Raw genomic sequence first — 26,337 nt, 5'->3', positions numbered from 1 at the left:
CCAAAATATAAGATAAACTTCTTAATTGTATTTCAGTTCAACAATTACTTTGATAAAATACATATTTTGTTATGTGCAAATGGCTTTAGATATCTATTAGGTCCATAAATTACCATATAGCATATATTCAACACAAAAACCAGCAACAATTTGTTGTTGACAAAGGACAGCTGGGCATATAAAGAGCCCCATTACCTTCAGTAACTTAGGGCCTCATCAAACCTAAATCCGGCCCTGAAGTAGATGTACATATCAGACCTTGCATGTGCACAAAGAGATACAACACTACTTCAAAAATTAAACAGTTCACTCTCTTGGAAAAGGTATTTTATTTACACAGAATAGGAAAATCTAATTACAGTACTTTAAACAGAGCATATAAGACCTGCAACAGTTAACCATTGAGGTCCCATAGTTTTCACATTATTCTGAAACACATGATTGCATAGCAGAAAGTGCTACACTAACCAAAACACAGCTATGCAAATCCTTTATTTTTCTTTGTTTTTAATTTGTAAGTTTGTCTGCTGAGTAAAGCACACTCATCTGCTGGCTAGATACATCCAATTGTAAATTTCTACAAAACACTGTCCATACTTGGACACTAGTAATGGTGAGAAATGTCTGCAAGAGTAAAGAAAACTGAAACAAGATCATACCATCATCGTCTTCCAAATCAGTCACAACAGTATTAACAGAGAAACTGCCCTAATAATTACAGAGAATAAACTGTAATGCTAACATCTGTATCCTCAAATACTTCTTCAAGCATGGTTGAAACTTTATTCCAATCCAGGCGGTCAAGTCCACACCCAATCCTGGAAGATAAAGAATGCCCAAGTATTTCCACACATTCATTCTTGCCAATTCACCCTTGAGAAATATCCTAAAAATTGCTATTCTGTAGCATCAAGTTTAATCATAATACTCGTAATTTCTCCCAAGCAAAGCCAGTTAGAATTATTACTAGTCTCACATACAAATAGCATCACAAAATGAATACACCAGGTCTGTCAGTCATGAATTGGTGCCCAGTTCTGAGGTCATGAAGAAATAATGGTCAAGGCATCATGAATGGGCTATGCTATGTGCAGTTGCATTTCCTCCTCTTTCTGCATATTTTGACTTCCTCTTGCTTCCTGCTTTACTGTAATGATTGTATGCCATAACATCCATATCAGGCAAATTATGATTACTGCAAACCAAATCTGAATTGGAAGTAAGATAAAGGTAAAGGGACCCCTGACCATTAGGTCTAGTCATGACCGACTCTGGGGTTGCGGCGCTCATCTCGTGTTATTGGTGGAGGGAGCCGGCGTACAGCTTCCAGGTCATGTGGCCAGCATGACAAAGCCGCTTCTGGCGAACCAGAGCAGCACACGGAAACACCGTTTACCTTCCCGCTGTAGCGGTACCTATTTATCTACTTGCACTTTGACGTACTTTCGAACTGCTAGATTGGCAGGACTGGAAGTACTTACATCCAGATTAGACGTCAGCATAAACTAAAAAGAGAGGGAGGGAACAGGCATGCAAAGAGAACACAAAGTCCGCTGAACAATAACCAAATCAAGATTTGAATGAAACATCAGAACAAGATGTACATCCATTTACACATGCAACAAAAAATAAAATAAATAACTAGTTGCCCTCAAAACTCCAGCAAAGTATGTACTCAAATGCAAGAAAGTTAGCAAGCTAAAACAGACATATTATTGGATCATCTAAATATTACTAATGTCTAGATTTCTCAGCATATCATCTATATAATACTCCAGGCTTTAGTTCTGACAATTGCTTTTGTTTTCCACAATATTTTTATCACCTCAGAGGTGGTCCGAGCAGAGTTTTCTCAAAAAGCATAAATCTGCTCCAAAACACAGTGTTATACATTGGCCTCAAATATCTTCATTTTCTCCTCCATAATTTCTAGACTGTAAACTTAAACGAAGTAGAAAATGTCATCTCTTTCACACATATGCCATCTGTAAATATATATAGAATAATGAATTCTAGCAACCCCCTAATAGTTTTATTTAGATGTTTCAAGTAGCTACCTTTTATACAGGACAAAATTCTTTCCATGTCTAAAAGTTAGGAATAACTAGACCTATCTGTTTCCTAGGTCTTTGGGACTTACTATGGAAATTTGCTTTTCATCATGCATTTCAGTTCCACAGTCAAAAATACATTTTAAAGCATTTGAAATTTTCCAAAAATAATAAAAAAATTACTATTTAAGATATATGTATCATATGAATATTCCCAAATATGTGGCGGTAATTTTCCAGTATCAAATTTGCTTACTTGGGCATAGAAATACAAGTTACGCCATTATTCATGCAGTGGAGTTTCATAGCTTCCAGACTCTTCTGTAAATTGCCATAGGTAGGTTTATGAAAGTATTTGTTCTTTGTAATCTGAAAGCAAGTGCAAGGTTAAATGCAGACTAGCCATACTTTTGATTAGGCATCTTTACATCCCATGTTACACATGCCTTCTCAGAATAAGTTGCATTGAATTCAATAGGACCCACTGTCTAGTAAGCATATTTAGGATTGCAGTCTTAGGCTGAAATCTTGTACAACCTGAGACTAGTGATGTCAGTGGGATATAATTCTAAGTAGATACTTAAAGGATTGTGTTGCTGAGGCATTATATTAAATTCTTTTACATATTAGGTACTTTTAGCCAATACTGTTGATACTAACCAAAGATAGATCACATGAATCTAGATCATTAATTTGGCTACTTGGACTAGCAAACTGAGACATGTTAAAATTTGCTAAAATCTGGGCCTTCAGTTGCAGTCCCAAGACTAAGTACTTGCAATTTGCACCAGTGTCAGTGGGACGTGTAAATGGCATTATAGCTGCCACACACAAATTAAAACCTGGTCCCTGTGATGTTAAAAACACTGAGATTCTGCAGGTAAATATTCTTATTTATGTTTGTTTTATTTATTTTTAAAGGCTCCTGCAAAGTTATATTTTGAAAACACTTTTTTTTGTTACAAAATTTTAACCATACTACTCCTGCTGATACGTATTTGTAAATAGCTGTTTTGAAAGAATGTGACAGAAAAAGGCAGACATACTTCAAATTACAAATGCAATTTACAAACAAGGAAGCAAATATTTCAGCTCCTGAGTGTTTTTGGAGAATATGATTCAACTGAATAAACAAACAAATTTCACACAGCCAGGAACTTCTTAATGGAGCATAGTATAACAGCAAAAAGAGAAGATATCTAATTGTCTATGTAAATATGTAAAGAGATATATTAAAAGGGAAGAAATATACCATGCTAAATTGCATTTAACACAGTTCCCAACTTAGCTCCAGACAGATATAATAGGAATGTGAATACATCCACTTCTTGAGTCACTGTGTGTTTTCAAATAAGATTTCAAGCAAAGGTATTGTTTGTGATCATCTGAATATTGGATGGTACAGACTATTCTGAAATTTACTAAATAACATACCACTCAAACAACTTCAATTTCTGCAACAGTTTGCACTTGAACTTTTAATGAAAGGCCTATGTAAGTGAAAGCTGTTGCTGAAGTTGCATCACAGCAAGATTATCTTTAAGATAAGGGTGTTTTTATCTTTCGCTCACAAATGAAGAAGCAAAAATACTAATACAGACAGATATCTCTCTGCTAAAATCAGTTTGTGTACCCAAACTCCTATCATGTGCCCTGCTCTTACCAGATAGTACACATATCGATTGTCTCTCTGCAGAACAGCCACATCTCCAGTCTTCTTTTCTAAAACAAATTAGAACATCTTTATCAGAGCCAAAACTAGGATTTTTTTCACCTAGGTCAAAGACCCAGTTTGGCACCCTACTCCCCAATGTGTGCTTGCATACATATACATACATACATACATACATACATACATACATACAAACACACACACCTCAACACATTTATTCATAAAGGGCATAAAAAGTAGGCAATATATAATTTGATTTGGCTTCCTGCAGCCAATCAGAAGCTGCGCTTTGGTTTCTGAACGTTTTGGAGGTTGAACGGACTTCCAGAATGGATTCCATTCAACTTCCAAGGTACGACTGTATTAAGAACCTAGGTTCTATTTTTTATACATAAGGCATTAATTTTCCTTTACTACTTACTCTGGTTCAAGAGCTCTTGAACACCACCAAACTTCTTCTTAAAAATGGCAGCTATGCCAGCACTCATGTGACAATCCTCACTGATGCAGTGAGCAAGGGAGTCTGTTCCAGGACACATAAAAAGGTCTCCCTTTATGTACATGATCTGAGGATAGAAAAAAAGAAAAAAAGAAGGCATTTGAGTCAGAACACCAGGCAACATTCAGTATCACAAAGAGTGCCACCATCTAAGTCAGTGTTTCTCAACCTTTTTTGGGCCACGGCACACTTGTTCCATGAAAAAAATCACGAGGCACACCAACTCTGTGCCGCCCTATAGGTACGCGACGCCTTTTCCTCGGGAGGAGACCGTTGCCTATTTTGTTCTCGCCTTCCTGCCCCCCTCTTCCCACCATCACCAAGTTGTGCGACAGACACCCTCGCTGCTTTGTGTGTGAACCTGGGCGACTGGCGTGTGTGTGGATGGATGTGAGTGTGCGCGCACACGAAGGGGAGGGGGCAGCTGGAGCGCAATGCGCGCTGCTGACGCCGGGCCGGCTTGAGCCCGCCGGGGAGCGAGCGGAAAGGGGAAAGAGGCCGCGCCGGTGCTGCTCGGCCTCGGCGCCCGCCTTCTTCTCGGCAGCCGCCGCTTCTTCCCCGAGCCCCGCGGCCTCCGGCCTCCGCAAGGCGATGGGCCTCGAAGCGCAGCCTCCTCCGCTGCCGCCACCACCACCGAGCTCCCACCGCCTGAGGCGAGGGAGCGACAGCCGCAGACGAGGCTGAGGAAAGCCAGGCCCGTCAGGCCGCCGCCGCCGCCGGCCCCGTTCGTTGCGTGTGGAAAGTTTCGGTTGGTGGACTAGAAGTGGAGAGCGGGGCGCGTGAGGCGCCGCCGGCGAGAGAAGGGATGGGATCTCGGCCGCCGCAACTGCCGCCTTGCCGGGGACGCTGAGAGGGGGAGCAGCAGGAGGAGGGGCTGCGGCGAGGCAGGCGGGCGGCTGGCCCCCGCCTGCCTGCCATTGATCCTGTGGTCGGACCTGGAGACTCGGGCTCTGCTGGAGATCTGGGGGGAGGCGGACGTGCAGAGCGCCCTGGACGGCAACTTTCGCAACAGCCATGTGTACCGGGACGTGGCTTGCCGCCTGGCCGAGCTGCAAATCGCCCTTCTCGTCGCCGCACATGGCGGCACACCAGCCAGCGTCTCGCGGCACACTAGTGTGCCGCGGAACAGCGGTTGAGAAACGCTGATCTAAGTCACTGACACCTTCCTTTGATCCTGTGCATTTTTACTCCAAGTAAGTCCCAACACAATAATTAAGGCTTGTTTTGATGAATTTCCAAATATTACCATCTCAGAACGATGCACATTCACCTAGGAGTAAATCCCCCATTAAGGCAGTGGAACTTACTTCCAAGTAAACATGCATTGTGTTGTGCTGCCAGTATCCACATCAATGCATTCTTGTCTTCATTATACTTAGGCATGTGCTAGGACTAAAGAATTCTGAAATCTGTTTGCAGCACAATCTTTAACCAATCCTGGAACTTTATGGTAAAGTGTTGATAAGAAAGGGGAGGGGGCTTCACAGCAGGAGGCGGAGGGGCTCTAAGCCGCAGAGCCAGGCCTTGCCCCCGGGGAGGGATGGAGGAAAAGGAGGGCGGACCTCAGCTCGCGCCCCCGCCGAGTCTGTGGGAAGCGGAGGAAACTCGAGCACGCAGCTTCTCGGTTGCTCGGCCAGCCCTCCCTCTCTCCTTCTCCTACTCAGGCGGGGCAGCCGTCAGTGGAGGTGGCGAGGGGGCGCCGCGCTGCCCCCCACAAAGTGGAGCCCGGGGCCCCCCTATTGTGACTCCCCTGGCCGCACACGCGCTCTCTCCCCTGGGGCGGTGCCCAGGATGAAACTTCTATCCCGTAGCCCCGCCCACGTTCCCACTTTGTGGCCCCTCCCCTCCCGTGCCTTGGCCCCGCCCCTGAACGACTTGCTCCCCCTAGTTTTGATCCTGGGTACGCCCCTGAGCCACTAATTGTTTTAACTATGTGATTCCATTTAGAAACAGTACTACCTAACACAAAATCAGTACAAGAACTTCAGGACTAGCAAGCAATAGCCAGTCTTCCTCTGGCTGCCTGATGTCTGCAATACAGTGGTACCTCACTTTGCAAATGCAATCCGTTCCGCGGAGGCATTCGCTCGCCGAAGGCACGCTTCTGCGCATGCGCGAAAGACGGATAGAGCACTTCTGCGCACGCATGCGCAGAACAGATCGCTTCTGCGCATGTGTGAGCTGCGCAGATCACGTCTGCTCATCCGACGCCACGCAACCCGGATGTAAACACTTCCGGGTCCGTGGCGTTCGTAAATGGAGGTTTTCGTAAACGGAGATAGGCGTAAACCGAGGTTCCACTCTATAACCAATGTCAACATTCATCACAAACAGTATGAAAGCTTTTTAAAATCACCACACACAGTATTTCCTGCTGGGAGTCTCAGACAATTTCCAACTAATGACCTACTGCACACAGGAAGCTACAAGAATGACAAAGCTAAACTCACAACAAAAGAAGCATGAACTTCTGTTCATACTAAGATGCATGTCTATGAGACGGACCTTCATTATGTTTACACAGAAGCCACTCTGTTCTCAAAGGGATTTGCTTAAAATTGCAGCCTCAGAAAAGAACATGAATTGGACAGCTTTCTTTTGAGTGCTATCAAAGTCTGACAATCAGGGAGAATTAATTTCTTATACAGGCCAAAATGGAAAACGCCCAAAGCACAGTTGGAAGCTAGGATCCCACTGATTCAAAACTCGAATACCTATCCCAAAGAGTCTGAATCTTCTAAGTTTACTACATTATAAAATGTGGATTATGAAAACCTGGCAGATATATTTGCAGCAAGGCCAAATGGAAAATTTCAGCCAAATGACTGAAAACAAACATGGCTATCAGGCAAGCTTTTTGTTTTGCTTTGTTTTTTTAAGAGGAGAGAGCTAGAGGGAAACATCATGAGAATTAGTAGCATTTTTAAACTAACTTGCAAAAATGCCAGCCATTTTATACTTGGTGTTTTATTCTATTAAAGGCATTTGGTGTAGGATCAACAAGGATAGAACAGGTGAACATGACTGACTGACAGAGAACCATTTCCAAAATAATAATCAACTGTCAGATTGTGAATAGGTGTGTGTGTCGATCTGAACGTATTCTATCATTTACTGTACTGTAACCTAAAGCTTACAAGAAAATGAATAGAATTCTTTCATCACCACCTATGAAAGACAACAGTAATGACTACTACAGGACTTGTTCAACACATGCCTATTTATATTAAATTTAAAACTGCCAATTGAGTGAACAGTTTCCTGACGAGCCCATTAGGTGGCAGTCACAGTCAGACAGGATCCAAAACTTTACGGCTCCAATATTGCACCAGTGAACCTTTTCGCGGCGCTTTCGATGCAAGGCTGTGTTAAGGGAAACAACCGAGTCCAGTACAGTACTGGACTCATTATCAGGTTTAGCGTACCAAGCAAATTGTGAGTCTTGAGAATACATTTGCTTAATAGACCATCAAAACCAAATACCTAAACTTTCGCCCCCTTACATCACAACTATAGGATTGCACAAAATTACAATTAAGACGCCCCGCTTTCCTGCTACGAGAACTAAACACCAACACCAGCAAGACAGAATTGCTGAATTATAAGATGGAGGGGAAAAGACTCCACTACGCACTCGCTCTCCTTTTGCAGCCATAGCATCGAGGGCTTTCCAGGATTTCTTCAGGTGTAAAGACTGGGAATAAATGGAAATTCCTATGGGAAAAACGAACTGGAATGACAGGCAACAGCAGCCCCAATAAATACGAATCCAGGCACGGAAAACCCTGTGGCGGGTGTGTGTGTGTGTTATCAAATAAGCCCCCCCCCGGCTTTACTTTAGGGGGCTCTTTTTAACACGTTACAGATAGCCTCCCAAGAGTTTCGGTATAATTATTCTGCCTACAGCCTTCTGAGGTAAATGAGAAATAAAAGCGGGGAACGCCCCCTTGACACCCGTTCCCACTACCTGCCCTAACGGCTGCTGAGCTATTAGGCGTCTCCACAACGGAAGGCGCCTTCGCCTGTTTCAAAAGCTGAAGCTACTAACACCCCCGAGGAAAAGCGGCGCTGTCCGCCACCGACAACGTGTAAGGGCAAACGTGTAACGTCGCTCTCCACTCTGTTTTGGCCGGCGGAGGGGAAGCCCCCCCCCCGTTTCCCGTAAACGCAAGATACAAAATGGCAGCTACCTACACGTATGCCTTTCTAGGCAGAGAACTCTATGGTGCCGCCTCAGAGCACAAATTACCATAGGAAACACAGACACAAATTATCCTGCCCTGCACATGCGTAAAGAAGCTTTCTAAAAGTAGAAGGCAACGAGGCGACTTAACGAGGGAGCGCACGACTGTTCCAACAGCGCGTGCGCGCAGTTTCAAAGCAGCGCAAGCTTCGGCGGGAGGAGCTCTTCTTGCGGCGCCTGCGCGGAGGCCACCCTCGTCTTCTCTTTGTTGAGCGTCGGGGGTTGGGCGCCATTTTGCGCGGCGGCTGAGTGGAGGCGCTGATTGGGTTTCGGGGACCGGTGGCGGAGCCAATCAGAGCGGGACCCGAACCGGGGGAGCAAGGCACGGTGAGTGCGAGCAGCCAATATGGAGCCCCCGAGCGCCGGCCCAAGAGCCGGGATTGGCGGGGCCGAGTGGCCAGTCAGAAGGCCGCGCGCGGGCTAAGGCTGGGCGAGCGCTGGGGCAGCGAGTGGACGTGGCCCGTTGGGCGCCCGGATCGTGCGCTGAGGCGGGATGGGGTAGCCGGGAGGGTCACCCCAATGGGGAGACGACGAGGAGGGATAGTCCGTGCCGTTCCGCCCTTGGCGCGGTGCTCCCGGGGCCGCCGGAGAAACCTCTGGGATGCCCTTTTGTGGCCCTCGCTGGGTTGGGGGTGAGGTTGCTGAGGAGGAAAGTGTGGGGAACCCAGGGGAAGTCGCGTTATGGGGGGTGGCTTTCCTGGAAGGGGGAAAGCGGCCTCCGGTTCTCCCTCCAAGCTGACACGGCTGTACCCAGTGTGGGACTCGTCACCCTGCGTGTGGCTGCCTACCACTGCCCAACGAGGTCAGTTTAGCTTGGACGCTGATCACGGCAACCTAAGACCAAAGGGCTCAGGGTCCCTTGCGAACCCTTCCTGCCTGTTTTGGGGCCCAGCTCTGGCCTTTGTCATAAAAAAGTCCTCTCCGCTGAGACCCAGTACTGCAAGTGATAGGGCCTTTCGCTACACAAAGGCAGGCATCTCTCCCTTATTTGTCATGCTAGATTTCAGTATCTTTTTATAGCATGTATTCTTCTCTCATATTAGAAATTTAGTCTCTTTTTTGTGAATTTGATGAGGTGAGGTGGTTTTGTGATGTCCTTCCTACAGCAAAAAAACAAAACTTCTGCATTAAACTTCATCTTAGCTGACATGTTTGCATTACAATGGAGTGTTCTGTCATCCGCCTGAATTTCATGTTTGCAGTTCAATTATTTTTCCATTGGGTTTTATGGTAATGATTTCATTATCCTATGAATGATGTAAAAATGAAATCTAGTATAAATCTATGGAGTTTCTTATGCCTACATGGAACATTACCACCTTATATTTTTCTTGCTTTTTTGTTTTCAAGATTTAGTGCAGTAATGTTATCAAGCTTTTCTTGGTGGCCATGTTTATTGAGCTTTGTGTTGATCTTTTAGAGAATGCAAGGATTGAAATTTAAAATGTAATCCACCCTGAGTTGTTGCAGTAGGTAGTTGCCAATCTATCTTCATAAGGTTAGAAATCTGCAACATTCTTCTGCTGGAAACAAAGAAAGAGGTGAAGACTTGGCAGTAACAGCAACATCTAAGGCCCCTTCTTTGACCTCTCAGCTGAAAGACAGTTGGCATATATATTGTATCAGGCATCCCCAAACTTCGGCCCTCCAGATGTTTTGGACTACAATTCCCATCTTCCCCGACCACTGGTCCTGTTAGCTAGGGATCATGGGAGTTGTAGGCTAAAACATCTGGAGGGCCGCAGTTTGGGGATGCCTGTATTGTATCAACTTAGTTACATGGTTTAAAATATATGCCATCTTTTGGGGTCCTGCTCTCCAAATTTTGTCCAAATGAATGCATGGGCAGGGCACCCTTGCTCATTATCAGCTATGCTGGAGATCATCTGGATGAGGTGGAAGTGTCCCTCCAAGGAGCTCTGTTTTCAGCAAGGGAGTACGTCAGTGCACCCACCCAAACAGTTGACAGGCCAAAGCTACTGCTGGAAATTGTGGAAATACATCAAACAGGGGCAGGGCTGAACTAGGTGGCTCACCAGCATGAGCAGTAGGGCTGTGGATGCGGCAGAGGCTAGGCTGCTGCCTTAAGCCTGCTATACAGGTGTTTGGATTGCTTCCTTAGCCAACTCCAAGATTAATCCTGAGGTGATGTGAACACTTCAGAAAAACTGAAGTGCCACCCAAATAATACTATCACACCTTTCTGATCCTGCTGTTGCTTGTTCACAGTTTACTTTGCAGCTTGGCTCTGCTGGAGGTTGCTCAGTCTAGGTATCTGCTCCCAATTGGTGAGTGTGAGCTTAAGCTTAAAGTAAATTTATCTCCAGCTTTCAGTTTCCAGTAGGTTAACAGCTGGGTTTGATTGCCTGCCTTTGACAGTGGTTTTCTCCTAGCCCTGCTTGGGTTCCAGACAGCAGTAATGCTGAGGGGAAAAGAAGAAGTAGGTAGATCAGCATGCAGATATTCAGCATGGCATGGAAGTCAGGGAAGGAGACTCCATAGTTGGAGTTGCTTCCAGGTTACCATAGAAGCAGAAGCAGTAAGTCCATTCTGACATTGGTTGTGCAGCATGGAACCCCCTGAAGGGTACTCTTTACCCACTGCTAATGTATCTTCAGGAGACCCACAACACATGAGCAGAATCTGCAATAGACTCCTTCCCAGATCAGTCTCGCCCCAATTTTGGGAAGAGCTGCAGCATAGATTTCTGCTATGTAGTCTTGTGATTGTGATGTTACCTGTAGGACAGAAAAGCACTGCTGGTGGTGCAGCTTCCAGAGTTGAGTAGCACTGGATGGAACAGGGCTAGGAGAGCATGCATTCCATCCCCACCCCGATCCCTATTGCCTGAAACATCACTTTGAATTCTCTGTCACATCAGCTTGGGTGCAATTTATTCTTGTTGCAAGCATTTTAAATATTTGCAACAGGGCATTTTGGAGAGAAAATTACAGAGTGTGTTATAAACCTTATTACTTTGAAATAGTTTAGAATGCAGTTTGTTGCCTGGTCTGATGGTGGCTCTATCTGAATTTTCAGATGGGAAATTGTTGGATAGGAGGTTGTTGGGTTAAGGCCATGGAAACAGTGTTTGGTGTTTTAAATTGTAAATGCTGCTTAATACTGCAGTTTCTACACAGTGTACTATAAGATCAGAAAACTCAAATTGCCTACAGAAAACGTATTAACCAAACACCAGGTGTTCAATAGGGAGGGGTCCTGTCTGATCCCATCTGGGAGGAAGCACCACAGAATTGGTTCAACCTATTGAAAACACAGCTCTTGGTAGATAAAGATGTGTATCTGAACTGTTAGTGGGAAAGGCATTAACAGTGAATCTCTCAAAGACCTCAGTGACTGCTCAGGAATATAACGTGTTGGGGTTCTTAAGGTATCCTTGTTCCAAGTTGTAAAGAGCCTTGTAAATCAATTAAATTTGTTTATTTGTCTTTTTAAAAAATTGTGCCACCCTTCATCAGAAGACCACAGGATTGTTTGCAACATACAACACAAATGTAGCATAATACAGTATCTGTAGAGCATAAACATCAAATTAATTACAGTCATACCTCGGTTTAAGTACGCCTCGGTTTGAGTATTTTCAGTTTAAGTACATACTCGGCGGACCCGTCTGGAACGGATTAATCCACTTTCCATTACTTTCAATGGGAAAGTTCGCTTCAGGTTAAGTACGCTTCAGGTTAAGTACAGACTTCCAGAATCAATTGTGTTTGTAAACTGAGGTCCCACTGTATATAAATACAATCCTAATAATTAGGGATACACAATACATACAGATTATCTCAAAAGCAGCATAAAAGAAGAACAGAGTATCTAATATACACAAACAGCACAAAAATACAGAATGACAGGATCTTGTAGTATGCAGATTATATGAAATGTCCAGGCAACAATCTGGGTATGCAGAATCTAAAATCTTTTGTGCCTAAGGTGCTTTTAAGTGAAAACTTTAAGCCAAACTGTATAGAAAACAAAAATGAAACTTAACCATTTAAGAAAGATGAAAGCTTGTCTTTCTGAAATGCCCTTCCATAGCCACATTCACTATTTGTATTGGCTGCACAAGAGTTATCTCAAATGTATTGTGCTGAAGTTTATTTAATAATGGAATTATTTGAAGGAAAGGAGGACTCTGCTCAGGTATCCTAACACATTTGTAGTTATCATAAGTGTATTCAGATCTTGATCATTGTTTGAAATCTTCTCTGCTTTTTAGGTTTCCAATTGAGGACTGAATAGAGGATTGGCACTACAAAAACAATGGAGCAGTACACAGCAAACAGCAATAGTTCAACAGAACAGATTGTGGTGCAGGCTGGACAAATTCAGCAACAGGTGTGTAAATTTACTTGGGGTGGCTAACTCATGCATTTGGTTCTTAAATTTTGCTTTAGAGGCCAACAAGAATAGATTCTTCACTGCTAATTATTACTTTATTCAGAGGTGTGTGTGTTTTTCCAAAACTCCATACCTGTTTTAAATATTAAGAATATGCAGCACAATAAATAATTGCAGGACATTTTGTCTTTCAAACTTGTATTTTTCCAGATTGTTCCCATCCAGTCCCCAAAGTTCTTCTAGTTTGCTCCAACAGTGTGTAAGCTGTTACTTTTATGAAATTTTGTTATAGTCTACGGGAAAATGAATAGTTAGTGACTTATGCAGTCTTAAGTGACAGCAGCATCACTCAATGAAATCTTTGGTGACTTTTATTTTTTCGTAGTAGGTAGGTGTTTTGGTCATTTTTGTAAAGATGTTACGATCCTGTTTGTGTAGTACTGTATTAAGATGTCCTTCAACCCAACTCTAAGCTATAAAAAACAGTGTAGCAATATGTAGTTAAGGGAATAGGTGCTGTTTTAGTATGAATTGGAAAATATAGTAGACTCTTTTATTTCCCTTTGTCTTACCTTGCTACCATTTTCTTATGTGTATGTGCTTTTTTCTGAGAAAAGTCCTGACACCACAGTGTTAAGGCTGCACTGATTTAGGCTCCATGTGGCAAGAAAGTATTCAGAATTATTCTTGAGAGTATAAAGACCTTCGGTGGGCTATTTTTTTTATTTTTGAGCTCCTCATGAAACCTGCAGCTCATTATAAGGAACTTTGAAGAGCTTTTATATTTATCCTGGGGGCAGCAGCAGTACAGTGTTGTTCTTTTTTCAGCCTGTGTCTCGGTCCAAACACTGGAGGTGAACCAGATAGCTCCCCTTCACAGGACTCCTTGTCCTTCTCCCTACAGTAAGGCTGTTTCTTGTCTTGAACTCTTCCTTTCCTCCTGCAAAGTTTTAAGCTCTTCCTGTTCCTGTTCCCAGCAGCAGGGCGGTGTCACTGCTGTCCAGTTGCAGACTGAGGCCCAGGTGGCATCTGCCTCAGGCCAGCAAGTCCAGACCCTCCAGGTAGTGGTGTCCTATCTGTTGTGTTTGTGTGAGCACTGCATGAATCGCCCCATCACCTCATGTTTGATGCTGTGTTGGCACTGGGGCTTGAAATAGGAACAGAAAAATAGTGGCAGTTTACTTGCTCTGTAACCGGTTATGGCTTATGCTAACTGTAGATAACATGAAAGTTAACATGGTTGGAACTGACCTTGCAGATAAAAATGCATGCAGCAAATCCAGATCCATGAAACTTCTACTTCACAAATACAGAGATGAGTAACCCTTTCTTATAGCCTCTCTTTGGGAAGGAAAATCCAGATGAAATTATACATGTTGAGCGAGTGACAGATTCCTCTCACCCACCCCGTTGTTTGAAGAAGACACACTTTTTAAAATAAAAAATAAAAAAATCTTGCCTGACCAGTATAGATAATGGATCGTTTCTGTTCTAATCAGAAAATCTGTAAACTAGATTTTTAAAAAAATATGAAACAAAAACAATTGACATCCATTGGAGGTATATTTCAAACCCTGGTTTGTGCTCTGTGAAACTATTAATGTCATTGTGAACATCATCTCATTTGGTTAAATATGCCAGGATAGCTGTGGATGTTTTTATTTCTTTTCTTGAATGGTACAGTATTGTTTGTTTCTAATTTGGCTTGAATTGACTTGGGTTTTTTTGCTTGTTAGAGCATTTGAATTAGAATTCAGTAATTTATTATTCTGAGTGGTGAACTAATTAAAATGGCTTGCTTGCATTTGCTTGACTTCGCCTGGATTATATATTTTGTTTCTCTTCTGCTCTCCAACCTGTCATTCTAAGACCGTAGAATTTGAGAAAGGTAGAGTTGACTTTTGTTGATTTCTACAGCAGATATGTTTGTCAAAATACATCTCACTTTAGCTTTCTTTTCTTCTGTTTTCGACTACTCTTTCATTTCCTAAATGAAATGTAACTCTACATGAACTATAGTCCAAAGCCCATTCATTTGTAATAATATTTCTTATGTCAGGATAATGGTCCATGGCTTTTCCCTCACAGCACAAGCTAACAATTGAGGTTTCAAGGTACCGTAGCACACGTAGTAATCAAAGCTCCTAAAGACAAATTAAGACTACTATATGTGTCATACTCCGTTCTCATAATTTCAAGGGACTACTTGGAACTGTTTGCCTATTCACTACTGAGTTCATGTATTGCTTTTGGTATATACAACCTCAAACAACCTTGGACCAGGATGCCTAGCAGATCTCCTCCCCCTTTACATACCCATGATCAGTTTGTTAAGATCTTCCTGGTTATAACACAATCAGAGGAATGCCACCTTATGACATCTAAAAGGCTGGTCTTCTGGTTGAGACATCTACCCACCTGCAGTCCATGAGCTGGAAAGTACCAGTAGTTCTTTTTACATACTTATTGAAAACACACTTTTATGCAGGCTTCCCCTGGATTCTAAAGTTTACTGCCCTGTTCTGTTGATAGGTTTATTAAGCGATCTAGTTATTTATTTTTACGGTAAGTAGTAATATTTTGCTCTGGATATTTTATTTAAACCTCTTGGGGTTCATTTATATTAAATTATATAAAATATTACTTAGAAATCATATCATATCCAGTTTATTAATAATTATTTACACTATGTGAGTTGCCTGGATACCTCAGTGATTAGGTAGTGTTTGTCTCTCCCCAGAGCTCTGGTTGCTTCATGTTGCAAACTGCTACATAAGACAGGGGCAGAGGTTAAAACACTCTTGGTCTTCCATTTTTCCAAAATGTCTGAGGGCAGAACTACATGTTACAAACAATGTGGAGCTACTGCCAAAAACAGTGAAGTGAGATCCGGCCTGTGAAAGCTAATGTCAGCTTTCATAAATGTGGTGCCTTCAAGCTGTTTTGACCTACAACTCGCATCATTGGGCTGGTGGGAGTTGTAGTCTACAGCATCCGTTGAACACCAGGTTGACAAAGGCTGCCTTGTGCTACAATACATTTGATGTGCTGAGGGATATGATATTGTTTAATGAGTTAGTGAGATATGCAAACTTGAGTTCCTTACAGAGTTTCAGGTCTCTGGCTATATAGGCCATTTGCTTTATTTTTTATCAGCATAGCCATTGGTGGTGAATTATTTCTTTCTCTTAGATTTGATGTAATTGTGCATTTGAGAAATTCCTTGAACCAAACATTTTAAAGTCATCAGTGCTGGTAGTTTGAGCCTGAGGTGATGCATGAACGAAACTTCATTACTGCTGTGTTTGGGGCCTTCTGCACTATGCTTGAACGGTAGATGATCATGCATGATGCAAGAGGCTTATTGGACTTCTATTTCATAGAAATTGTCCATTTCTTTAGGTCCAGGGCCAGCCACTGATGGTACAAGTGAGTGGAGGCCAGCTGATCACATCAACCGGTCAGCCAATCATGGTACAGGCTGTACCTGGGAGTCAAGGTCAGACCATTATGCAAGTTCCAGTTTCAGGATCACAAGGACTTCAGCAGGTCAGTATGCCCAAATCTATGAGCTGTAATAAAAGCCAGCAGTGGCTTGCTGGATACCACAAGGAAACTCACTAAGCACTTTAACGAGAGCAGTCATCACTTGCTGTTTGACCTCATCATCTGGTGATCAGATATATGATGCTGCTGATCACACAGGCTCTATTCTTCATTGTCTTAGCTAGCAGCTATTGGTATTCTTGATGCATTAGTTTAATTCCTTTTAAGAACCACCTGGGGGCAAATACAATATGGGAATTATGTGTTGTATGAAGAAATACTTCCTACAAAAATATGATATATAATAGAAATATATTACAGGAAATTGGCTTTGGAAGAGACCTTCACTCCTTAACATAATTTTAGCTGTGTTTCATACAGTAGTATTTGTGTAAGGTCACAGCAATTTTTAGCAGGTTTTGCATTGTGAACATTGCTCCTGAATTGCAGCCCTTCATAGTAACATCTCCAGTGTACCTTGCTTTGCAGAAATTAATGGATTTCATAAATTTTAGTTTCTTGCCATGTAGAGGTGCATTCAGAAGAAATATTTGTCTTGTCGTGCTGAAATGATGGGAAGGACCTTTACTGGTAGAACCTTCCTATGTTAAAAATGAATGTGAAAACTGAATTATAGAGAAGAAAAACTTTTCAAGTATATGTAAAAGATTTTCCACCTGCCTGGAAACTAAATAACCCAGTTTATGGTCTAACAGCAAAGACAGCAATAGCCTAAGAAAGTATTAGTGGAGAGAACCGCAGCTACTTGCCCTTGTAGAGTTTCACTCCTAGGAGAATGGAAGGTTTTTGTTTTGTTTTTTAAGCCTTCCTCTCTTGATTCAGCTGTAGATTTTCTTTGGGTTGTTCCCACCACTAGGGTCCCAGTTTTTCAGTTCTATATTAGAGGAAGACAAAGAAGTTGCCACTTTTCTTTCAAGCTGGTTGCTTTATCTACAAAACTGTCTTGTATCATATGCATGGTCTTGTTTGCTTAGGACTGAAAGGGAAAGATTTTGTTGTTAATAATTGAAATGTGATAAGTGGCTCCTAGGATTTTAAAGTATTGTTCTAGCTTTGCTGTTTAATAGTCCCATTGTTAAAGTCCTGATGGGATATAGTAAGTAGCACAGACGAATCTCCCATCTTTGCTTTACCATTGAGTAGAGGTAATTTCTGCCTCCATTTTAAAGGTAGCAGTACCGGATTTGGTTTTACATGTTTTGATTGTCTTAACCTAATATATACTGTCAATATTAAGTTTAGATTTATGAGATATATCTGATTATTCTGTCCTGCTGATTCTTCCTTTCACAGATTCAGTTGGTCCAGCCTGGTCAGATTCAGATTCAGGGTGGTCAAGCAGTGCAAGTTCAGGGTCAGCAGGGCCAGACTCAGCAAATCATCATCCAGCAGCCACAGACAGCAGTTACTGCTGGCCAGACACAGGTAACATAAAAGAGGAAGGTTGCAGGGGGCACTGAGGGAAATAAAAAGAACAAGAATGCTGATCTTGGCACAGCTGAATTGCAACGTGAAGTTAGGAAGTCCCAAGGCATTGTAGTTTTGCATTGCTTAGTGTTTCATCTCATGGGATGTTTTTAATTTGCAGACACAGCCACAAATTGCAGTTCAGGGACAACAAGTAGCCCAGACGGCAGAGGGACAGACAATTGTCTATCAACCCGTTAATGCTGATGGAACAATTCTTCAACAAGGTAGGAATTCTACATGCCACAGTATACTATGTCACTTTCTTTAAAAAAAAAATGGACGGTTGCCAGAGCAAGATACATACTGTTTGCTTTTTTATAGCCTTTAGGCACCAAGGTGATGCCATTAAAATTGATTAACGTTTTTAACCCTGTCTTGTTAGGATCATGGTGCCAAGAACATACAATTCTATGTTCATAGTTACAACATTTGTATACTCAGGAAGGAGTATGCAATTACGAAGGAGTGTGGGATGTTTACCCTATGGTGTCTATTGTGTGGTTTCTGAAATGAAACTCAAAAGTCCCAGTCTCCTGAAATACCAAAATAGTTTTTTTTCCCTGAATGAAAATTGATCATTCAGAGATTCCAGGAAGAGCCCAGGGATTGTATTAAAAAGTGTGTGCCTGAGCACAAATATGCAACCTCATATGCTTCTCCTTATAAATTTACACTTACACAACAATAGACCTCTTTTTCACAGAATTTGATGACACAGATGAAAGAGTTTTCTTAAAAAAAACCACTTTAGGTAATACAACTAGTTACAGCAAGGATAAGTTAAGGAACTTAGATGTACTCTTTGGGCAGCATTGTGTATACTTCACACACTGAAAAATAAAATTAAAAACTATCAAAGTAGCAGACATTCTGTGATGAAAGTAATATTCAATAGTATGAAATAATTTACTACTTATATAAGTTACTTATACAGTCTTACAGCATCAAAATATTTTTTTAAAAAAAACCCTGAAAGACCCTAAACATTTGAGTCTTCAAATTCAGAATCATGTGGATTTTCAGTTACAGTCCAGAAATAAATGACAGTGCAAACTGAATGTGAATGATCCTAGTTTCACTTCATTTCATGTGCATTGTCAACTAATCTTAATGATCTGTGCCAGAAGCAGGGTGTGAAGGCAGGAATCATTTCTTCTTGTTGGTTGCATTAGTCAGTGAGGTGCTATTGCTAAACTTAGAGAATCATGGTGGATTCTACACACATACAAAAAACACTGTGAAAATGCTTTTTATTTTTATTTATTTATTTTGAAAAATACATTGAATTTTGCATAGCTCACTTTTGCCATCTAGTGTCATATTTGTATATTGCATTTTACAACACATTTGAAATGTTTTATTTGCAGCTGTGTAGAAAAGTCCTATTTCTCAGTTACGGCTGATAGTCCTTACCGTATATGCCTATCCTTCATGAATGAGCATGCAATCGCCTTTTAAAGCCATCCAATCTAGACGCTGCTGCCTCTTGCAGTGGTGATGATAGTTCAGTTATTTACCAAGGGGAAGTTAAACCCTTCATACTCCATCTCATTCTTCACACACACACACACTTATTGGGGGGGGGCAAAGGCAGAAGTCTCAATTTTTGTGCTGTATGAGGAGCACATGCTTTGCTTAGATGTGGATTAATCTTTAATATCTCTGAAAAAATCTCATTATTTTTTCAAATCCACAGGTAAATTTCAGGGCAAAGTGAATAAAATCTGAAGTGGGACTAATTATGTTCCCTTCATCTTTGTGTTTGTGTATGTTTCTGTTTTTGTTCCTTAAAGTTACAGTCCCTGTTACAGGCATGATCACCATCCCAGCAGCCAGTTTGGCTGGAGCACAAATAGTTCAGACTGGCGCCAACACCAACACAACCAGCAGTGGACAAGGAACTGTAACTGTGACGCTGCCTGTTGCTGGAAATGTGGTTAATTCAGGGGGAATGGTCATGGTGCGTATTGCCTTTTTCTAATTACCCCATTTCTTTGCTGAATTTAATGCACTGAATCTGTAGAAAAAATTACTTATTCCACTTGGCAGCCTTTTACTTTGCTCATAATGGGAGCAGGGGTTTATATATTTTAGGAAGTTATATTTGATCTTTTGCTTTCTGTAATGTATATTCAGGACTACATTGAATTGAATATGGTGCGGAGAGGTGCATTCATTTTAACTAATCTCTTCCCTTCCCTTGATGCAGATGGTACCTGGGGCTGGATCAGTGCCAGCCATCCAGAGAATACCTTTGCCTGGAGCTGAGATGCTTGAAGAGGAGCCGTTGTATGTGAATGCGAAACAGTACCATCGGATTTTGAAGAGGAGGCAAGCAAGAGCTAAGCTGGAAGCCGAAGGGAAAATTCCAAAAGAGAGGAGGGTAAGGCTATGATCTAACGTTCATAAGAGGCAGAGAGATTAACGTTTACTTTGTGCCCTTAAAATTGCCTATGTTTCTATTACTGTATAGATATTCCTCTCCTTTTCCTCTGCTTAGTTACAGTAGACTTTAAATATTTTAATCATACTGGGCTCAAAGAACATGCTTTCTGGACTTGGCCACCAGAAGCTTTCTTCCTTATAGCACTGAAGCAGAATTAGACCTGGGTTCATTTAGGCATAGTATAAATTATTGATTTGGAAAATGTTTGGCAGCTCACGATTTAAAGGGCTATTAAGGAGGACTACATCTAGTCAATTTGGAGAACAACTTTACACTTGCTGCAGCTGATGGTTCCCTGATGAGAGCTAGTATGGTGTAGTGGTTAAGAGTGGTAGACTCGTAATCTGGGGAACCGGGTTCGCGTCTCCGCTCCTTCACATGCAGCTGCTGGGTGACCTTGGGCTAGTCACTTCTCTGAAGTCTCTCAGTCCCCCCCCCCCCTCACAGGGTGTCTGTTGTGGGGGAGGAGGGGAAAGGAGATTGTTAGCCGCTTTGAGACTCCTTCGGGTAGTGATAAAGCGGGATATCAAATCCAAACTCTTCTTCTTCTTCTTCTTCTTCTTCTGATAGCCCCATCAACTTGAGGCATTGGGGCATGGCACTGGCTGCCACAACCAGGACTATTTTAAAACTAAGATAAATTATTTCCCCTCTTGGTTTCATTTGGGGGCAAAGAATAGGCGGGGCATTGTCTGCTCTTTGACCTCAAGTCATCAAATCTTTGTTGTGGCAAAATCCAGCTGAAACTAACAGAACAGGTTAGCAACAACTAAAGTTCTATTACTTTCAATGAGCTGGATTGGGGCTTTTGTGTCTCACTGCATTTCCATGTTATAGATTTGGACTGGTTCTTTTGCATTTTGCGCCTGCTTTCTGCTTGTGATACAAAGTGGATGATCTAGTCACACACATGCACATATGGGATCACTTACATCCTTACAACTTTGTGATTTTCTGTGCAGAAATACCTGCATGAGTCCCGACACCGTCATGCTATGGCAAGGAAGCGGGGGGAAGGTGGACGGTTTTTTTCACCGAAAGAAAAGGATAGCCCCCACCACATGCAGGTGAGCAAAACTTTCCTCTTTGTTTTAACCAGAGTTTGGATACATATGCTCCCAATTTATTTGCAGCCAGTTCCAAGTAAACCTCTGTGTAACATCTCTAATAACTTTGCTAAGCTTGCAGACCTAGTTTCAAAGTGCTTGTGGTTCTTCCTGGTTCCCACTGAGGCTTTCAATGAGATCTCCCAACCCTGTTAAGTTACAAGTAACTTTGGGGGGTATTCAATGCTGCCCATGCAAAAGCAGAACAGACTTCTGTTCATGCAGTAAGCAGGGCTTTGCTGCCCTCTCATCCCCTCTGTACACCTTCACAGTCTGCTCTAGAGATCTGTGGGACCATCAAACAGATTTTGTAGAGAGAAGAGAGGGTGGTGAAGGCCTGCTGAACAAATGGAAATCAGTTCATGCAATGTTGGATTTTGCCCTCTGTGGAGATGTGATCCACTTTAGAAAATACTCCTCTTATGGTAAAGACTAGAATTGATCTGGGATGGTTCAGCATTTCAAGTTTTGGAGGCTATACTTTCTGGAACATATAACTGTGGGCACTGGTGCATACCACTTAATCTGGCACACACAAAATACTCTTAATTTCTAATATACTCTTTAAAATAACTTAATAATGCTCTTGTACAATACTAGTTGCATAATCATACAGACAAGCTTGTGACCCACAAAACTGTGGCTTGAAGCTGTCGCTGATAAGATTCAACCCCAGTTTTAAAGATGACAAGCTAATCTGGTTTGTTTTATAGAATTGCTTTTACTTTTCACGGTAGGTGGGGAAGCAGTCTGACTGCTGCTTATTAGCTACATGGGCTGCATCATGGTTGATTTGAAATATTCTGATTCCTTTTGCTTCAGATAGGCCAACGTATATTAGGAGCTGTCTGACTGACATGTTTCAAAATATAAACTAGCACAAAACTCTTACTAGGTACTTCTTCTTTCAAAGAGACTCCTTTGGTAGTTCTGACACCCTCATAAGTGCAGAGAATGATGACTTGAAAGAGGCCTTTTAACCTAAACTGTTTTACTTGTTTTAATTGCATGATTAAGTTGCTGTAACCCACCTTCACCTTATGGTGAAGAGCGGGTAAAGAAATAACACAAATAAACCCATACTTTCCTCCACATCTAGTTCAGTGCTATAGCCACAGCACTAAACAGTTGGGTGTCTACCTTAAAGGGCAGGCTGCTGTTGTTTGTATTTAAATGCTATTATGAAGAGGCTGCAGGTTACAAAACTGTTCTTTCCCCCCTCCTCATCTGTATAGGATCCTAGCCAGGCAAACGAAGAAGCAATGACACAGATGATTAGAGTATCCTAACAGCCAGCTACAGAACAGAGCGTCTGGACTAATATCTTGTGTCTCTGGAACTGTTCCCTATCCTACCTATCAAACAAACTTCTGAATGGGAAAATTTGCCATATGCACAGCCTGTTCTCGTTTTAAGAACAAATGCCACACTCTCAGTGAGTGGTTTGTCTTAGACTTTTAACTGCAGTGGACTCAGCACATGGAGACACCTATGGACCCACCCAGTTCAGACCAGGGAGTTGAAAAGTCAGAATCAACAGAGCTTTAACATCCTTGACAATAAGTGTGGCACAGCTTGAAACTGCCACTGCCTCAGCAATAACTAGCAGGTTGAAATAGGGCTAGTTACACCATTTGGAAACCATGGCTCTTGAACCACACAGGAATGATAATATTTGAAGCAGCCAGAGCTGTCGTGCATTTTTTCCCTCAATGTAGCCTTCTTGGTCCCCTCTGCTCCCCACAACCTCAGATTTTGTAACGCATCTTTCCACTGCAGAAGCATTTTCTGTAATAGAACTCTTGACACGACACTGAAAGTTTTTCCTCAGCATACTGTCCTACGTAAACTGTCGCCAACTATTTGTGAGAGAATTAATCCATTATCACAAAGTATTGGGAAGTTAGAAGACTTGGGGTAATGCATGCATGTTCCAGTGGATAGCAGAGAAATTGTATAGTGGCCCAGGGAACAATCACTGGTAGTAGGGGGAAGGGGGTGGGGGTGGGGATAGATCTCGGTGTCAGAACTAGTAATGTGTGTCAGTTAAAGTTCACTGACATGCTATTCCTGCAGGCTGAGAAATGCACATCTTATGAAATGCGCATACTGCCGCTGTCGTTGGTGCAGTTGTTTCTCCAATATCAGAGCACTAAATACGGTGTTGTGAGCATTAGTCAGGATGTGAGAGATACTTTGCCCTAACCAAACCCTATGTTGTTAACATCCTCCTGCAGCTCAGATTGCATTGTCCATGAGAATTAACATGAACAGTCCTCTCAAGCTTTTTATTTAATAATCTCTGTAAAATGGCACTTAATTCTGTAACCTTCGTTTTCTGTTCTGAGGGACTTTTTCCTCCTTTTGATTGTTTATCATTATGTTTATCATTATTGGATTGTTAATCATTACGAGAAGTGACAAAACAAGAAATGGAGTTTCTTTCTGCCAAGCATCACCTGCTACCTTTTTCACTTCTCCCAAGATTTATTTTCTTCCCTTATTGCTACTTACTTTGGGCAATGCCATGAGGTCCAGCTAGAACTATGTTATGTTCTTTTATATTCACAGGCTTATGATTAAGCCTGCATTGCTTACCGAGATTGAGAGTGAAGGAGGATTGGAGGAGGCTCGTCTCTGAAAGATGGGAGACGAACTACAGTAGCAAGACTGAGGGGCTGCATAAAAAAAGAAGGTGCCTGGAAGTTGACTGTTAAGTTTTTAAGAGGGATCTCATGGCATCTGAACAGGTGTCATGATGTTTGGAGGTGGCTCGCCCTAGTTAAAAAAAGTAGAAATCATTCTTCACTTGATTTGAAATAGCTTGGATATGGGCACCTTCACAAGGCCCCTTTTTCATGACATAAAAAGATAATAATTCAGGAGAGTGGAATTGAGAGAAAATAATTGGTACTAGTAAATCAGCAGAGATTGCTTATCCGGTGGAGTAGAACAGTGCAGCTTTCAGATTGGCTAACTTAATTCCAGCCAATGAAATGTTAAGACAACTGATACGCAAGTGTGATGTCAAACGCTAGAATGAGTTTGGTGAAAACAACGTAAAGTGAGATGTGGAGCAGAGTTTAAGCTATTTATCACCATGCTGTACATGGTGTTCCCAGTGCTCTAACATAAGTTATTGTAAGCAAATGTGTGCGCTTTTTTTGTATCAACTGCACTTACCCTTTTAAGCCTTTGTGCAGGTTGCATGTTTCTAAACCTTTTTGTTTTTAATCTCCAGTAGCCTTTTTGTTTGCTTCTCTGCATTTGCCAGCATCCTGGGTGCCTTTGATTACCATTGTGGTTTTCTTCAACAGGCTATTTCCATGTCATCTAGGGTTTATTTTCACTGGTTTTACAATAAAATATCCAGTCTTAGTGAAGGAACAGTGAATACTTTTTTTAATACTGTTTTTCAGTTGTAAATATAAAGCATTGGTACGTTCTGAGATACTGATAGACATGGTGAGGAGGAAATACTGTATAGTCTGAATTAAAGATGTTTCTCCATGTGTTTCCCTTTTCAGTTATCAGTTTTATCACTGCAGACTGGGATGTTAAGGGAATCAAGGTTCTCCTAATTCTTTGTGTAAAATCATAATATGACATTTGCATCTTTAAAAGACCAAGCCATTGATACCTTTTTCAACCTAAAAACAAAAACAAAAAATGCTCTTTGATACCTATATGTAGATGGTGCAGACACCTTTTTAATTTTTGGTCTATAGTTAGGTTTTTCTGTAATGGTGTAAAATGTCCTGATAGGATCTCTTATACCAATGGCTTAGACTTCATGTGTGTAGGTCAAACTTATTTCAAAATATTTGTTAATAAAATGTTCTGTTCCTGGATAATAAACTAAAAGCAGAAGTAATGCCAAGTGCAAACTCTTAATTGGAAATTTAAAATCAGGCTATGATGAAATACTTAATTGGGGGTAGACTTAAGGGATAAAGCTGGAGTGGGTTTGAAAAAAAATGTAAATTCTTCTATTGACCTATAAAACACTGGAACATTGAGCCCATTTAAAGCGGTTTGATACTTAAGGGTTGGCGTAGAAACCCCCAAGGCTAAACATCTTCAAATATTTTGCATGTAAAAAAAAATCAATTTCTTGGGTTGTGAATGGGGACTGGAGTATTGATATTTGTGAAACTGTAAGGCAAAGTTTGTACATAGTTCAAAAGTTTATAATTTTTTATGCTGCATTTTGAAGTGTATTTTGTCTTTAATAGATACAACTGTAAGTACTGTGTACACTATTCAGCCAATAAAATGTTTATAAAATATGCTGTTGACTTCGAGTCTGATTACTATTTATCATTATTTGTAATCACTCATTTGTTTTTTACATGCGATAGTTTGCATTGAGCATAAGACTTTGACTGCAGCTAATGGATTCCAGCAAAGTTATAGGAGCAACTGGCTTGCATTGTGGGCGTGTACCATCTGATTGCACCTCCTTTTCTCTCTCTTCAAAATAGCATGCTGGGAAACTGAAGTTTGTTTCCTCATGAGCAAAGGGATTTGGGGTGTAGAGAGAAGCATTAAAATTTTAAAGCCCACACCAGTAGCCTGGAGTGGAACAATTCAGAAAGAGCTACATCGCATCGGTCTCAGGCATTAGGTGTCAGCTTGAGGCACAAGTTGAATCAGGGTGACGAATTCCTGCTGCTTTGTTTTATTTTCTGATCCATCAGTAGCTGTTCTGATACCTATCCCTCCTCGTTTATAACACACAAATATATTAAAGCCTAGCATTGATGGATAGGATATATAAAACAGGTATGGAGAACTATCTAATGCAAGAGCCTAGTAGATGAATTTGTCATCTAATCATGTACTTAAACTACTGTGACGTATAACAACTAGGGTCTGATATATGGGTGTATATCCATTTTATAAAATATTGTGGCGTGACCTC

The 26,337-nt window shown here is 41.6% G+C and overlaps 2 protein-coding genes across 33 annotated transcripts; one reads left to right on the top strand and one right to left on the bottom strand.

Moving 5' to 3' along the window:
- Positions 1-310: 310 nt before the first annotated feature.
- OARD1 (O-acyl-ADP-ribose deacylase 1) lies at positions 311-8,667 on the bottom strand. Of its 8 annotated transcripts, none has more exons than XM_088674178.1 (6): positions 8,190-8,374; positions 7,857-7,916; positions 4,145-4,289; positions 3,715-3,773; positions 2,308-2,420; positions 311-818 (listed from the first exon to the last, which is right to left on the bottom strand). In XM_088674178.1, the coding sequence occupies exons 2-6, from the start codon at positions 7,875-7,877 to the stop codon at positions 716-718; spliced, it is 441 nt and encodes a 146-aa protein (XP_088530304.1). In that variant the 5' UTR covers positions 7,878-7,916; positions 8,190-8,374; the 3' UTR covers positions 311-715. The 8 variants fall into 8 exon arrangements, with proteins under 8 accessions (XP_088530304.1, XP_088530312.1, XP_088530308.1 ...); XM_088674186.1 differs by having other exon boundaries at positions 8,271-8,371; XM_088674182.1 differs by lacking the exons at positions 7,857-7,916; positions 8,190-8,374 and adding an exon at positions 8,417-8,667.
- On the top strand, positions 8,659-25,702 carry NFYA (nuclear transcription factor Y subunit alpha). 25 transcript variants are annotated; one of them, XM_088674170.1, is made up of 10 exons: positions 8,659-8,792; positions 12,703-12,821; positions 13,805-13,885; positions 16,227-16,373; positions 17,685-17,816; positions 17,980-18,085; positions 19,673-19,821; positions 20,071-20,244; positions 21,270-21,374; positions 23,985-25,702. In XM_088674170.1, the coding sequence occupies exons 2-10, from the start codon at positions 12,747-12,749 to the stop codon at positions 23,994-23,996; spliced, it is 981 nt and encodes a 326-aa protein (XP_088530296.1). In that variant the 5' UTR covers positions 8,659-8,792; positions 12,703-12,746; the 3' UTR covers positions 23,997-25,702. The 25 variants fall into 25 exon arrangements, with proteins under 25 accessions (XP_088530296.1, XP_088530291.1, XP_034978463.1 ...); XM_088674165.1 differs by having other exon boundaries at positions 19,655-19,821; XM_035122572.3 differs by having other exon boundaries at positions 19,655-19,821; positions 22,649-25,702.
- Positions 25,703-26,337: the final 635 nt, after the last annotated feature.

Source organism: Zootoca vivipara, chromosome 7 (assembly GCF_965207765.1).
Source record: "Zootoca vivipara chromosome 7, rZooViv2.hap1.1, whole genome shotgun sequence".
Lineage (NCBI taxonomy): Eukaryota > Metazoa > Chordata > Lepidosauria > Squamata > Lacertidae > Zootoca > Zootoca vivipara.
This window is presented reverse-complemented; position numbering and strand designations above follow the sequence as displayed.

What these genes read in the sequence shown, in the direction of transcription:
- OARD1 (XM_088674178.1), bottom strand. Translation starts at nt 7,877, where the DNA reads ATGGCTGCAAAAGGAGAGCGA. An exon ending in TCAAGAGCTCTTGAACCAGA is followed by an intron (nt 3,774 to 4,144) that starts GTAAGTAGTAAA and finishes AATTTGTTTTAG; the next exon opens with AAAAGAAGACTGGAGATGTG. An exon ending in ACTTGTATTTCTATGCCCAA is followed by an intron (nt 819 to 2,307) that starts GTAAGCAAATTT and finishes TTTATCTTCCAG; the next exon opens with GATTGGGTGTGGACTTGACC.
- NFYA (XM_088674156.1), top strand. Translation starts at nt 12,747, where the DNA reads ATGGAGCAGTACACAGCAAACAGCAATAGTTCAACAGAACAGATTGTG. An exon ending in CTGGACAAATTCAGCAACAG is followed by an intron (nt 12,822 to 13,801) that starts GTGTGTAAATTT and finishes TCCTGTTCCCAG; the next exon opens with CAGCAGGGCGGTGTCACTGC. An exon ending in ATTCAGGGGGAATGGTCATG is followed by an intron (nt 19,822 to 20,070) that starts GTGCGTATTGCC and finishes CCCTTGATGCAG; the next exon opens with ATGGTACCTGGGGCTGGATC.